The sequence below is a fragment of the Tyto alba genome, unplaced genomic scaffold (genome assembly GCF_018691265.1).
Source record: "Tyto alba isolate M040663 unplaced genomic scaffold, T.alba_DEE_v4.0 Super-Scaffold_28, whole genome shotgun sequence".
NCBI lineage: Eukaryota > Metazoa > Chordata > Aves > Strigiformes > Tytonidae > Tyto > Tyto alba.
In genome coordinates this window covers 15458410-15474483 of record NW_024881302.1, presented here as the reverse complement: position 1 = coordinate 15474483, position 16074 = coordinate 15458410, and the positions used below count along the sequence as shown (strand labels likewise).

Below are 16074 nucleotides of genomic sequence, written 5' to 3'. Positions count from 1 at the left end.
ATTCCGGCCTCCAGGAGGCAAAGAAGGGCCTGAGCGATCAGTGCCGCAGGGAGAGCGTAGGCGCTTCAGGGCAAGACAAGGTCTTAAGGTAGATGAACTTCTTATCTTATCCAGTATGGGAGAGGGACTGCAGCCTAAACCAAGGCTCAGGTCATTGTTGGTGTATTTAAGTAGAAAACCTCTGTATTTAGACATGAGGGAAGATGAGAGCCATAGAGGTTCATTTGAGGCTTTATTCCTGTACAGCTCCTAAAATTATTAGTATGGTGCTGGATGCTTCTTTTGTACTGGATTTTCTCTGCTGAATAGATGACTTAACCCATCTAGTGAGTGAGATGTTGCAGATTATGAGACTAATAAAGGTAATAACCTTAGAAAGATTGCGTTTAGGTGGCTATGTTGTTCCTTTAATTTCTCTACTAGTTTAAGAAAAGGAAGAAGAGATGAATTTTCTTAGTTTTTGATGGATCCACATGCATTTATATATTAACTTCTTGTTACACTGACCTTTTGCTTTAAGATTATTTTGGCACCTCTCTCTTCTAAATGCCATAGCTCATTTTATGCATTCATCTTTCATACATGTCTGGGGGGGGGAACAAAATTGCCAGCCTGTATGTACAGTGAAATCAGTTATAAAACAAATACAGTAGCTATTATATTTCAGTTGTGTACTGAAATATCTTCACATACTATACAGTATTACTCAGAGAGGTTATCTGCACTCCAGTTTAAAAAATAAAATTGAATTATTAGACATCAAAAAGTATTTATTACCACTAAGTGATCAATATTTCTTGTTTAAAAAGAAGGTTAATTCCCCAGTGCACATTAATCCATACAGAACAACATAAAATCGATGGTCACAACTGAAGAGACGGGTTTTTGGGGGGGTGAAGGGATCTTCTGGGATTTTTTTGTTTGATTCGTTGTTTTTTTTTTGTTTTAATTTACTACTCTGTGATTTGTCTCTTGACCAGTACTGAGACGGTTATCCTTCTGCTAAAAGATACCAGGAACATTTTTTCTTACTGAACCTGTTCTTAGCATTTCAGTGCTGATACAGGCTGAAGCATCTTGTTTTGGGGAAAAATAGACAAGAAAAAGGTGGATGAATGATACATCATTTACTTGCTGGAAAAGTACATGGCTGTTAGTACTGAACCACTTAAATAAAAGTAAACATTTTGAATTCCAGCACACTCATTCAGGAGAAGAGCATGTGTTGGGGATATTGGGTGCTGATCATTTTGAGCAGTAACACATCCATGCCACGGACATTTGTCTCTGCTTGTTTTCCTCAGCAGACTTCACTTATGGGCTGACTCAGTTTCTCCGTACGTGGAGCATGAATGACTGTTGCTCAGCAGCCTTTCAGGGCTCTTATGTGACCAGTGACATTTTCAGGGCTCTTATGTGACTTTTTAACTATGAGGTTCCTAAGAACATTTGGAAAAGAAATGGGTTCTGGTGTCTTCATCACAGTGTAGCTTGGCAGATATTTAAAAGGAAACTTGGATACCCTACCCTGGGCATAGGAGAAGGAATCGCACATCAGCCCCTTTGTTCTTGCCAAAAATAAGAAACAAAGTCTGACTATTGTTTGATAAGAAAACAGCTCAAAGCTGTGGACATTCTAAATAATACAATCCTGCTGTCTGAGACTCTACTTAAATTATTTATTTCTCTTGGATGTTAAAGCAATAGCTGTCATCATCAGAGCTTCTTTTTAATTTCTGCACGATAAGAATAGTCCTTTGGATACAGTCTTTACTCGCTTTTGTTACTGCATTCTTACTAGTGTAATGACACCGAGGTATGCCAGGAAGTTGAAATAAGTCTGCATATATGAAACACCAAATAATTTGTGACCTGACTGCTTGTCACACCTGTGAATAGGTAGAAGCTGAAAAATAATACATTTCTGATTGTTGTGGGTTAACCCCAGTAGGCAGCTAGGCACCACCCAGCTGCTCACTCACTCACCCTCATGGGATGAGGGAGAGAATCTGAAGAGTAGTATTGAGAATACTTATGGGTTGTTTATGCAGTGAAACCTTGATTCCAATATGAAGTTATCTCTTGCTTTTTTTGCTCAAAAAACCATAGGGAATACATAACCAGTTTATTATGAATGTAATTGTTTTTACTTCTTGAACATAGACATATTTTATTAACATATACTAAAGGCATAGTACTCAACCTTTTGTGACTGAATCAAAAGTTTACTGTATTATCAAAGAAAAAAATACATTTTCAGAGAGTTTTAATTTTCATGAGCACGTACTTTCTTAGTACTGCAGCCATCATACACCTCATTTCATTAAGGAATTCCTTTCCTGTCACTCTGTAAGCTTGAAAATTTGCTATCAGTTAAAATTTACGTTTACTTTTTATTAGGTTGTAGCCCAAAAATGGCTGAACTCTGTTCAAAACTTCAACAAATATCATCTTCAGTCTTGAAGTAAGTTATTTTTGTGGACAGTGGACTTAAGTGAAGTAGTGTTATTACAGATTTGTACCCTGCATCCTCACAGTTCCCACCTGAAAAACACGGGCTACTTCCCAGCAGCAGCTTGACTTCACATAATAAGTCCTCCCCATCTCAGCATCCTCAGATCTCTTTGAGGTCTTTTAACAGCCAATGTAGTGTCTGGTTTTGCAAGTAATGTTTGGTATTTTCCTTTTAATCAGCCACTCATTTGTGAAAAATACTGGAACATAATAACTCGTAGGGTTTCTATTTCCATGTCAAATGTGGCTGAACTTAATAAATATATTATAAATATATTATTAGACATACTTGAGATAAAAAGTAATTTTATAAGCTTGTTTCCACTAGGAAACCTGGTATAAAAAGACAAATTAATCCAGGAATCCAGTTGTCCCCTTATGCTGTTGTTAATTTGAAATCATAACCTGCACTTTGGGTATATATTGTCAGTTGTCATCCTACCCAGCTGACCTAGTGTGTATTCTATGTTGAAACCAGACTGGTGGTTTTATCAATAACTCTTCTTTTGAATTTATCATGAATATGTAATGAGCACCTAGATTTCAGTGGGTTTAAATACACTAATATTTATATGGCTGTTGATCTACTTGATAGCTAAGGGGATAGTATTAGGGAAATAACAGTTACAGTTTAAAAAATCAGTTTTAACAATTTAAAACTGTTAAAATTTATATTTTGAAAAGTCTTGTGATGGTTGCTAACCCAACTTTGCTGCTGAAGTGACACTTTTTTCCAAATTAGTTAAAAATTAAGTACGATGAGCTTTTAAAAGTATTCTTTAAAAAAATGTGCACAAGGTAGAAAATGGAAATTGCATGTATTTTCCCTCTTTACAACTGAAACTGAGGATGGATTCAAATTGAACTGTGGGTCTCTTTGAATTGAGCATGGCAACCCTCAGCCTTGAAAATAGAGGGCCAAGGAGTTTCAGATTTGACCTGTAGATCAAAATGATGTTCTATAAAGGAAAATTAGATGTTTTCATGCTGTTCAAACTGATAACTTTATCTAATGCAAATTTGTATTGCCATCCTTGAAAATCAAATATTTACCAGCCCCCAAATTAAGTTTTAAGCTGATATTTTTCTAGGCTTAAACAGCAAATTCCTATAGATGTAGCTGGATACTTCTACATGACAGATTAATGTCTTACAATTATATGCATCTTTTCTGAAAGTGCTACATATGTTCTATGTTGTTTTGTGCAGTCATGATGATCTAAGGACATAGGCAGAAAATTTAAACTCACGTAATTTTGCATCATTGGACTACTGAAAACGTATGTTTTGAGAAATAAGATGAGTTGTGAGGCACACAAAGGCTTGCTTTCTGTGCTGCAGAGGCGTGTCTTTGCATCTCTAAGTATTTAGAGAGTATTTAAGAAGATGACAAGTAACTCATAAAGATGAGAGAATGAACAGGAGAAGAAGTAGGAGAAGAAAGTAGGAAAGTTTCATATACTCCAGTCCATAAAGCTTTATCAGCAAGCAGTACCTGTTCTTTCAAACAAGTCTTTATTTATTAAAAAAGTCAAGCTTTTTAGGGGAACTAAGTTTTCAGCTCTTGACAGCCTTGAACATTGTAAATGAATATAAGTAAAACACTAGAATCAGAAAAAAGAAGAGATTGGATATCCACTTACACAGCCGCGTTGTGGGTGGATGTGTGGGTGGGCATACACAAGAGTCCCTTCAAATCTACATTAAAAATACAGAAGTATTTTTACAAGCAGTCATTTTTTATAACAAAATTTGTCAGTTCGGTTTCCAAGGGTCTTGTAAACCTTCCTCCTAAAGCCTGTCTGCTTTTAGCTAGAAACAAGACAAGTAAGTACCCCAAAGTCTTAGGAACCTTGATATTAAATTTCTGATCAGATGGATTTCCTTTTTGACTTTAGACAAACAGCCCTGAGGCAACAAGAAAAGATGCACATGACCCAGTGTTCTCCTCATTTGTGCTTGTAGACACAAGCTTCTCTTGGTCCAAAAATGTTAGTAAATAGAGATGAAGCTAATGCTTTCATAAATAAAGCCCTTTTCTTACATATTTGACATTGCACTGTTGAAGCCATTAAAATCTTGGAATTTGTTTCTTAACTTAATTTGATGAGGCTTCTGCATGAGTCCTTTGGATTCTGGGGACAAACTTAGTAAAGACTTGAATGTCACATTCTAAGGCTTAATTTTTCATTTATTTTCTTCTTCAGTAAGTATTACTGTGTGGTTAATTTGTTCTCTGGGATGGATAAAATAGAACTCATATGAAATTCAAATGAATTCTTCTGTTGGCAGCCTGTTTGTTAGCAGCAATAATGAAATATAATGGCTAATGGATAGTGAAAAAGATAAAGTATTTTCCTCAATAATTCAGGGCTTTAAAATATTTAAACACTTAAAAATATCCAGAAAAATCAATAACCTAGAATTTGACTGTGTACTTTCAAATATATATATATATATATATGCTTTTCTTATTTAACATGAGGTTACCTTTATATGTGCTTTAGTCATTCAAATTAATCCACTTTTTAAAATTTGAAACCTGAGGGAAAAAAACATACCCCTTTTATTCCTAAGTGTACAGGCTTCTTAGGAAATTGGAAACCAGTGTTGTGAAGAAAAGACATCATTTCTGTTAGCATTTGTTGGGAAGCCAAGGGTATGTGTCAAATACTTGACCAACCTGGGAAGTCCAATAAATTTATGTGTCATGGGGAAGTTGAACAAGATTTTATAAGGTTATTTGCTTCCACCTACTGACCATTCTTGATATTACAGACAAAACCAATTTATGGTGTACTTTAACAACTTCCAGAGTCTCATGTTTCCTCTTTCTGATACAGGCCACAGAAGGAGTGAGTGTACACATGAGATCTTTTTGTCTGTTAAATTAAAATTACTTACACATGAAAAAGAAAAGGTTAGAAATTCAAATAACTTCTCTAAAGTTTCATAGCCTGCAGAGTTCACTTATTTCCTGTTTTTTTTTCTGTTTTGTTTCTGGTATTCTGTGTTATGATAGGGAAGTAGAGGAAATAGGATTTGGATAGCAGGGAGATAATACACTGAAAAATGTATGGTAGAATACACAGCCGTGTACAGGTGTTAGTTGTGTTAGCATGACTAATGGCTATTTGAAGATATTAATTTCACTATTTCTATTTGCAATTCAAAAAGTAAAATTAAATGTAGAGTTATAGAAGCCATGTAAAATAAAGTGTACGGGTGTTTCTACTGTATCATAAAGCCAAAATATCATGCAATGTTGTGCTACCACCAATGATTACTTTTATTTCTAGAGCTTTTCTTTTACTTTGTTCAGTAACATATGTATAATGTTAATATCAGATGAAGGTGGTAGATATGTTTCCCAGGGGCCCAGCGTATTAAACTTCAATATCCCTGTAACATATGGTAAATCAAACAGAGCGAAATTGGGATGAGGAAAGGGAACCTTTTCATGAATAAAATGGGTGTCACAACTTATGTATTCTACACTATGTGCTTGCAATAGATCTTGCTGTCGAGTTATCTAAATCATTAGATGTCTCCAAACTAGCCCTGGAAGAATTATACCTCTTGATCTCACTTTTCTGTCTTGTAAACCGCAGTACTCAATCCGACCATACATTTAATAGTGATTGGTCACTAAGGTGACTGAATTTCAGGAGGAATGTTTACAGGCTGCCTCTCAGAACTGTGAGAGGCAAACTGCCTGCAAACACAGAAGTGCGCATGGTTTTACCATCTATTGCAAATCTATGCAGTTTATGCAATTCTAGTGTTAATCACTATGCAATTCTACTGTTAAATATATGTGGCAGTGTCCCTTATGCCACTTGTTAAACTCCTAAAAGTTGTGTTGTCCTGTTTTGTTCCTGGTGTTCTGCATAAAACCTTGCTTTGTTTCCTTATTGCTGCTGCCCAACATAACAGACAGGAAGGTCAATTTTCTTTTGTGCTGTCATATAAAAAATAGAGCTCTTAATATGTTTATAATAATATTATTTAATTGGCTGCTATGCAGTGACACCTAGAGAAAAAAAGGAATTGCTTTGGTTTTAAAATGAAATGGATGAGAGGCTTTTCTACCTTAGTGGCAGGTTATGTCTATAATTCATTCTTTCCATCTTTCCCATGAAACATCCAATGAAGTATTCTATCATTACATTATTTGTCTAAAAGAACAATTCTTCAGGAGGATCAGATTTTGCAGGTTTCAAACTTCCTTTTTGTGTTATGACAATGTTAAAGAAATTGCCTGATGTATTTCACAAATCTGTAGGATTTTATACTTTTTTGTAGCTATGGTACTTCTTAATCTCCAATAATTCATACAGTTGGTAAATTTGCAATACACATACTGAACTCACAGCGCTTTGTCATTTTGCACTTAAGAAAAGTAGCACAGATGTCTCCCAGAAAAGAACATTTTGATTTCTTCCATTCTTGCTGTGAGATTGATAGATTATTCATTTTGAGGAATTTTTTTTAGAGCTTAGTTTCTGTGTACATTTTTTCTGTAAAGGTGATAGAGTTAGGATGTAGATTATGTATACTCACATATTAAAAGGTGTATTTGATTGAGCCAGTAACTTCGTTAGTTTGAAGAATTATAACTCTAATTGTTTCAGAAAAATGGGTTTGTTTTGCTTGGCCAATTAAAGGTTAAGATATGCATTCATGTCCCTAACATATACTCTTGTCAAAGATAAATTCTGAGTTCAATTATAGTTGCTAACAAAGTAGTTGACTGCTTTTTTTGCAAAAAGATGTAGTCATAGACTTTCTAGAGACATCAGATGCACAACAAGCGACTCCTATAGCTGTTTCTGCAGAAGTGACAAATTATTACTATTGTTTTAAAATATAAACCAGTTGCAAATTACAGTTCATTATTCAGCTAATAAATTTGCACATTATTGATTTTAGAAGAGATGCATTGATTGCCTCCTATTATTTCTTCTTCACCTACTGCACAAATTTTTACTGTTCATATTTTTAACTCCAAGCAACTGGTTTAACCCCTTTGGACTGAGGATTCTTGAATTCTAGTATAGTCCTTCTTTAGGTAACCTGTCAGTATCCTTAGTTATACTTTATTAGAATATATGCATTTGTGAGGATTTCACCCACAGATAAAGAAAAGTGCTCTTCAGCAATCCACAGAATCATAGAATGTTTTTGGTTGGAAGGGACCTCAAAGCCCCCCCAGTCCCACCCCCTGCCCCGGGCAGGGCCCCCTTCCCCCAGCCCAGGGGGCTCCCAGCCCCGTCCAACCTGGCCTTGAACCCTTCCAGGGAGGGGGCAGCCACAGCTGCTCTGGGGAACCTGTTCTAATGTCTCACCACTTGCACAGTGAAGAATTTATTTCTTCTAATATAAATCTAGTCTCTTTCAGTTTTAAGCCATTATCCCCCATCCTATTCCTACGCCCCCGTATCCAGAGTCCCCCCCCACCTTCCCTGTCCCCCCTTTAAGCCCTGGGAGGCCGCTCGAAGGGCTCCCCGGAGCCTTCTCTTCCCCAGGCTGAACCCCCCCAACTCTCTCAGCCCGGCCTCCCAGGGGAGCTGCTCCAGCCCCCCCAGCATCTCCGTGGCCTCCTCTGGCCCCGCTCGAGCAGCTCCGGGTCCTTCTGCTGTTGGGGGCCCCCGAGCTGGCCCCAGCACTGCAGGGGGGTCTCCCCAGAGCGGAGCAGAGGGGGAGAATCCCCTCCCTGGCCCTGCTGCCCCCCCTGCTCTGGCTGCAGCCCAGGGCACGGGTGGGTTCTGGGCTGCGAGCGCACGGGGCTGGCTCACAGGCAGTTTTCCCCCCACCAGCCCCCCCAGTCCCTCTCCTCGGGGCTGCTCTCCAGCCGCTCCTCACCCAGCCTGGATTTGTTCTTGGGACTGCCCCGACCCCTGTGCAGGACCTTGCCCTTGTCCTTGAACAACATGATGTTTGCCTGGGCCCACCTCTCCAGCCTGCCCAGGTCCCTCTGGATGCCAACCCTGCCCTCCCGCGTGTCCCCCACCACACAGCTCGGGGTCGTGGGTGAACTTGCCGATGGTGCCCTCGATCCCGCTGTGCCTGTCGCCAACAAAGATGTTGAACAGCGCTGGTCCCAGGACTGGCCCCTGAGGAGCATCACTCGTCACTGCTCTGCACTTGGCCGTCGAGCCACTGACTGCAGCACTTCGGGTGCGACCATCCAGCCAATTCTTTACCCAATGAGTGATCCATCTGTCAAATCCACAGCTCTCCAATTTAGAGACAAGGATGTAGTGTGGGACACTGCCAAATGCTTTGCACAATTTCAGGTAGATAATGTCAGTTGCTCTTCCCTTATCCACAAATGCTGTAACCTCATCATAGAAGGCCACCAAATATATCAGGCATGATTTTCCCTTAGTGAAGCCATGTTGGCTGTCAGCAATTACCTCCTTATTTTCCATGGGCCCTAGTATGGTTTCCAGGAGGATCCTCTCCATGACCTTGCCACTCACAGAGGTGAGACTGACTGGCCTGTAGCTCCCTAGGTCTTCCTTTTTTCCCCTTTTAAAAATGAGCGTTATGTTTCCCCTTTTCCATTCAGCAGGAACTTCCCTGGACTGCCACGACTTCTCAAATATGATGGATATTGGCTTAGCCACTTCATCTGTCAGTACCCTCAGGACCTGCAGATGCATCTCATCAGGTTGTGGACTTATGCACTTTTCAGGTTCCCTAGATGGTCTCAAATCTGATCTTCTCCTACAGTGGGCAGTTCATTCTCTCAGTCCCTGCCTTCTTCCTCTGTCCCTTGGGAAGTGTGGCTGGAGCAATTGCTGGTGAAGACTGAGGCAAAAAAGTCAAGTACCTCAGCCTTCTTCATATCCCAGGTGTCTGTGTCTCACATTTCCTCCCAGAGAGGCTCCACATTTTCTGCACTTTTCCTTTTATCACCGATGTACCTACAGAAGCTTTTCTTGTTGCCCTTACCATCCCTGGCCATATTTAATTCTATCAGGGCTTTGTCCATCCTGACCAGATCCCTGGCTGCTCGGACAGTTTCTCTGTATTCCTCCCTGGCTCCCTGTCCTTGCTTCCACCCTCTGTTGGCTTTCTTTTTGTCTTTGAGCATGTCCAGGAGCTCCCTGTTCATCCCTGCAGCCTCCTGGTGTTCTTACCTGACTTTCTCATTGTTGGGATGCATCGCCCCTGAGCTTGGAGGAGATGATCCTTGAACATCAACCAGCTTTCCTGGGCCCCTCTTCCCTCTGGGGTTTTATCCCGCACTACTCTGCCAAGCAGATCCCTGGAGAGGCCAAAGTCTGCTCTCCTGCAGTCCAGGGTAGTGAGTTTGCTGTGTGCCCTCCTCGCTGCCCTAAGGATCTTGAACTCCACCATTTCATGGTCACTGCAGCCAAGGCTGCCCTTGAGCTTCCCACTCCCCACCAGCCCCTCCTTGTTGGTGAGAAGGTCCAGCATAGCACCTCTGCTCGCTGGCTCCTCTGTCACTTGGAGAAGGCAGTTCTCATCGATGCATTCCAGGAACTTTCTGGATTGTTTGTGCCCTCCTGTGTTGTCCCTCCAACAGATATCGGGGTGGTTGAAGTCCCCCATGAGGCCCAGGGCTTAAGAACATGTGGCTGCTCCAATCTGTCTCTAGAGGCCCTCATCCACTTGGTGTTCCTGGTCAGGTAGTCTGGAGCAGATCCTCACTATAGTATCTCCTGTCTCTGCTCTCCCTTTAATCCTGACCCACAGGGGCTCCTCACCCATGCCCACGCAGAGCTCCCTGCACTCCAGCTGGTCACTGGCATAGAGGGTGATTTCCCCTCCTCACCTCCTGTCTGTCCTTCCTAAAGAGCCTGTACCCTTCCATCCCAACCCTCCAGTCACTGGAGCCATCCCACCGTCTCTCTGATGCCAGTAAGATCGTAGCCCTGCAGGCGTGTGCACGTCTCTAACTCCTCTTTGTTTACTCCCCATGCCAAGTGTGTTTGCATAGAGGCATTTAAGTTGGGCTCCCAAACAAGGAAGTCAGGTTTTGTGTGGTTTTACATATTTAATAGTTGATACAATCCAGGTTATTCTCTGATAATTTACCCAAAGCAAATGTAGACAATATTTTAAAATTAATATTTGGAATACCAAAAATAATAAAATAACAATGGAACGTGAATTATTTTTTTTTTCTTGTGCTTGTGCAGAAGTCTGAATTCAGATTTCTGCTTGTGAAGACATACAGCTATTTTTTTACCCAAATCTGTCTTTACGAAATTTCAGAGATAACCCAATACCACTCTTTCTTACTGACTTCAATATCCAGTCCTATTGAAACCATATGTATGTAGTTTCCATTGATAATGGTGCAATGGTTAATTTGTAAGATTTACTTTCCATAACTTTAGATCAAAACCTTAAAACTACAAATTGAAATGACTGGCTAATGTTCAGGGATCAAACACAGAATAGAAATTATGTAATTTGATTTTCAGCCTGTGAAGATGGATAGTATCAGTTAGCTCCCAGGCACGTTGTCTCTTTAATTCCTGATTGCGGCATTGAGAATCTCAGCTGGGTTGGCCTTGACTGTTTTCAGCTGGGCTGCATCATTAATTTCTACTTGTTGCCTTATTGGCTGTAGACAACCATGTAAGATAAACTCTGCTGTTTGTGTTACAGGAGGTAAGGTTTTGAGCATGTTTTTTGTATTACCAACATAAAACTGTATTTTTAATTCACATCGAGTAATAAATGCTTATGAACTTGGGTTTCGTAGCAATTGGTTTTAATGGGAAATAACAGTGGCAAAATAGCTAGCTAATAGCTTCTGTATCTAGCGTAAGGGATCAGAGTACTGTTAGGTCCTGAACAAATAATATTCCTCATACTGAGAATCTGTAATAGCTATGACTAGTATCTGATAGAAGCTACATTATTCTGCATTCAGTTAATTTACGTCAGTTTGTGAGATATAGCCACCCTTATCCTTGGTAATATGAAAAGATATGATTCATTTTAGATTATCCAATAAATATGTTAAAGAACATTCCATTATTTACAAAAAGTGGCTTAGGGCACAGCTCACAGGTGAAGAGCAGTGGTGCTAATGAAGTTTGAATACATTCCTCTGAGACAGAAAGCTTTTAAACAGTTGAGCTTTTTTCCTTGGTCTACAAAAAACCCTGACTGTAAATTCACAAACAACCTCAGGAAGTCAGCCTGTAGGCAGAGATCGTATTTCCTTATCCACCACATGGGAGGAGAGACATGGTGAGAGACTGGCTGCCAGTAAGTCACACTTGAAAGTCAATTTTTGAGTGTTGCATTCCACAAAATACAATCTAGTTCCCATGAAAAGTATTTTGAATATAGAGTATTTGAGGTCCTGATTCATGTATGAAACAAACTATAATTATCAAAGATTTGTTTTGGAAATATGTTGCTTAAAAAGTGAAAGATAACTTAATATGCTTCATGGAAACATCTTTACTGTATCTTTTTGTGTATGAAAGTATTTTTTTCAGGAAACTTTGATTCAACTTAATTGAATGATCACTTTTTTATTATTTTATGGGTATTTGGCTTGGGTAGGAAGTGTTTGGCACTGAAATAATACTAGTTCTTCATGTAAGATGAATAGAGATTATGTGGAAGAAACATAACTTCTTTATATTATATTTGGTTTCTCTTTCCTTTTTAATATGAGCTTCTATTAGCTATCAGCCTTAAATTTGTCATTTGGGATTATGTAGCAAATTCCTCCAGCCAAAAATTTATATCTGTTGAGAGTAGTTCTAGCTTCAGTTGGAGGTTGGGGAAGGACTTCTAACAAAAAATTGTCCCTCAGCTGTATGTAATTTTTTTTTCTAATTGATATCTCTAAAGTTGTGGTATGTAAGGAAAATTAGCTTCCAGGAACACTTTCACTAGAAAAGTGAAGTTGAAAACAAAAGAAAAATCGTAATAGTTCACTTGTCTACAGTTTAAGGACTTTAATTATATTTATCTTACTTAGTTTGCAGTAGTAACATGCTATACAAAGAGATAATATGAAGAAGTAAATGCCCTTCAGGCTATAATTTTTGTGGTAATGATTATTTGCATGTCTTCAGGTCTGCAGGCAAAAATTGAAAGGTCCAATGAGTCAGAATACCTTAGGAATAAAAGGATGTTTTGGGTGTCATTTGGTTTGATATCATTTGTTTGACTTCTGAAGAAAACAGAAGTCTAAAATATATGTGTGTGTATGCATATATATATATTCAATACATTTATATACATATTTGTATTGAATAGATGCTTGAATAATCTTGCATGTTGCAGTGAGATGCAGACACAAGTATCTTCAACATGTCAAGTACTTCTCAGCACTCTTGACAACAGGCAGAAGTTTGACCAGTTGTTTCCTCTTAAGTTTACCTTTATATACTGTTAAGTTGCCATCGCTAATATACTGTTCTGGTTGGCTACACCATATGGAAAGAATTTTGTGTTTTTTGCTACGTTGCAATCCTGTCTTTATACTTGTAATAAATATTAATAAACCTTACTTAAAGCCATAATACTGAAGATTCTACATTTAAATATACTATATATCCAAAAATAACAGTCCAGTAAAGTGTAATAGGGTGAGAAACCCACTTTTCAGACTTTGATGCCCTTTCTTCATCCTGAGTTATTCCAACAACCCTGGTCAGTATGCTTTGTGACATAGTCTTCTCTGTTTGCCTTTCAGGATACTAAAGCAGAGTGCAATTCCTGTGTAGAAACTGAGGACAGAAAAGTAAGTGGCTTGTTTTGATGTACTTTGTCAGGCAACTCTAGTAATTGGGGTGGGAGTTATTTATTTATTTATTTATTTTAAATGAACCATGAGAAATTATTTTATGGTGTTTTATGTGTGATGGTTTTGGAAAGTTTTCTAACAACGATTTTTCTAATGTTGTATTTTAACTTCAATGGAGACAAAATAGTCTTCCTTTATTTAATATATTTCTGTTAGAAATTTGAATAAGTTTTTGTTCAGAAGGAAATGATAATCTTCATTCAACTATGAACAGTTTAAAAGGCAATTGCACTTTCTGTTCTTAATTTCCATTAATAACAAAATTATTGTGTCACGTCTTTCATGAAAATGTTGGCCTACCATTTTTAAAATAAAAAAATAGCAAGATAAGGACTGCTTTTACTTGCTTTATAAGCAGTATCTTTAATACTGATTTTTTTTTTTTCTTTTAAATGGTTGGTGTTTAAAAGAAGTTTCTGTTATTTCCAGGATTATTTTATGTGCACAATTATAAAATATGTTTTTCAGTTATGTTATCCTTGTTAGGTTTTTTTTTTTTTTAAGTAGTATGTTATGGCATGTATATTTGAATATACTCAAAGTTACATTTTTAGAATAAAGTCTTTAATTGAAGTACTATCAGTTTCCGCTCTAAAATGAGCAATGCAGAAATCTGCCTTCTAGCACTAATAGCATCATATTCCCAATTTATGTTTGAAACAGTACGTCTTTATGCTTAATTTAGCATTAGATTAACTGTGCTATAATGTGTGGTACCAGTGTCCTATTACTCACCTTTCCAAAAGTTTAATTGTTGCTGGGTTTTTTAAAATTTCTTTTAGCTATTGCATTTTTCTATGAACATTCACGAGCTCCTCCTTATTTTGAAAATAACTGTTGAGTTTTTTGCTATAAAAATGAGGTTATATTAAACAGCATTATACCAAAGGCACTTTAGTTGTTCATGATAGCTCAAACTTTATAAAAAACATGTCATACAAATCAATATAAAATGCTGTTGAAGTTAATGCAAGAAAGCACAATTCATTTGCTTTGTTGAGATATGTGATAAAGGTTCTTCAAAATTTCAGTGATCTTCAACATTTTCAAGAATGAGTTGAGGGAATTATTTTGAGATGTACTGAAACATATTAAGAATTCAGTTAACATACTAAACCGAATGTAACTGGAAGAGAAAGTATACTGTATCTTAGAGACCAAGTAGCTGTTACTGTTTTCCAATTGTTGAAGCCCTCTATACTAAGACAGTTTGATTTTCTTGCCTTTAAATTAAGCCAGCACTGAATGTCTTACTCTTATGTGTATCATTATAATAGAACTAGTTTACTGTAGGACAGTTGCAAGGATATAAAGAAAATATAGCAGAATTTTTTAGAAATCTAGAAACTATATCAGCTTGATCATAAGTCTCAAAAAAACTGTAAAGATATGTTTAACAATGTTCTATGTCAGTAAATGACTGCAAAATTTGTCAATAGGAACAGTAGCTTTACTGTATTGGTCTGAGAGTTGAAACATAACCATTTTCCTGTGCACTAACTTTAAGGAATTATCCTTGTTATTTACACTCTGAATGCTTTTTCAGTTCTCCAGGAGGTTTAGGGTTGTTTTTTGTGTTTTTAAAAAGCATTTTAGCAAACCAAAACATTCTGGCTTTGCTGCTGTTTTGTTACTGACTTTATGCCTTCCAAAAACCCTATACTCCTACATTAATATATTCTGGTTTATTTTTTTGTAAATGTCCAAATTCTCCTGCTTTCTATTTCTGCTTCCTTTTCTAGTCTGCATTAAGTTTCAACTGGTGGCAAATTATGCCTCCTCATTTCTTTTGCAGTTCTTTCCATTTTTCTCTCAAGTATTTTGCAGACACATAGTAAGCTGAATCAAAATTAACCCAGTTAATGTGTTCATGATAATCAAAGGCTTCACATAGAAGTATATTCAATTTTTCAATTGTAAACTGTCAGAAATAAATATCAACCCAGTTTTCAAGTATTTTCTCACTGTAGAGAGTGAACTGGAGCTAGAATCTGGTTCTGGATTACTAAATCTGTGTGGTGTATTGCTGTGTGTCAGTAGTAGCAGTAACTAAGTATGTGAGCACATGACGTGTAATTTCAGGTCTCTAACATCAACTGGTACTCATTACTGAGAAACTGAGGCTATTTATGCTTCAGGTTCTGAGCGTTTATGAAACTCTCTAGGTGTTTACATTTAGACACATCTTGTTTTATAGTATGATAAGATGCAGTTTGGAGCCTTATTTCTGAACACCAAAATCTGCCTTTTTTTAGTATGAGTAGCCGCTATGAAAACTGCACAACCAAAAGGGGTTTTTTTTATTGCTTGAATAACGGGAAAAGTTGTCCAGAGCCTGATAAGCTTTGGACTGCAGTTGTAGTAATGTATGCGTTGTATGTCTTTTTCCTTTTATTGCCTTTCCTTTTATCTAGCAGATGTACCAGCCTGTTGCCAGAAAACTATTTTGTTTTGCTTTTTTTTTTACTGTTTTATGATAGCATGATTTCTACCTCAGTATAAATTACCGGAGCTGTATATCTGATGGTTTTTCTTGGCCTCAGTGATTGCTCTGAGCTCCAGTGGTTTCCTAAGGTGGTATCTTCAGTGACGCAGCCTACCAGGAGTAACCCAGCTGTCTGACTCCAGAAAGGGGCACCTCACCCAGTGCAGACTATGTGATCTGACTTTTTTGTCTGAGACAATGCATGCCCTAGGACTGAGCGAGTGAAGTGAAATGAAAGAGCATGAGATCCCAATGTTAC

General features: G+C 37.9%; 1 protein-coding gene across 15 annotated transcripts in view; it reads left to right on the top strand.

Moving 5' to 3' along the window:
* The window catches only part of RBFOX1 (RNA binding fox-1 homolog 1), a 1320820-nt gene that overhangs the window by 693518 nt on the left and 611228 nt on the right, over positions 1-16074 (top strand). For all 15 annotated transcript variants that reach the window (XM_042798374.1, XM_042798373.1, XM_032983544.2 and 12 more), the window contains one exon: positions 13220-13267. In XM_042798374.1, the coding sequence (XP_042654308.1) occupies positions 13220-13267 (48 nt within the window). The remainder of the gene's footprint in view (positions 1-13219; positions 13268-16074) is intronic.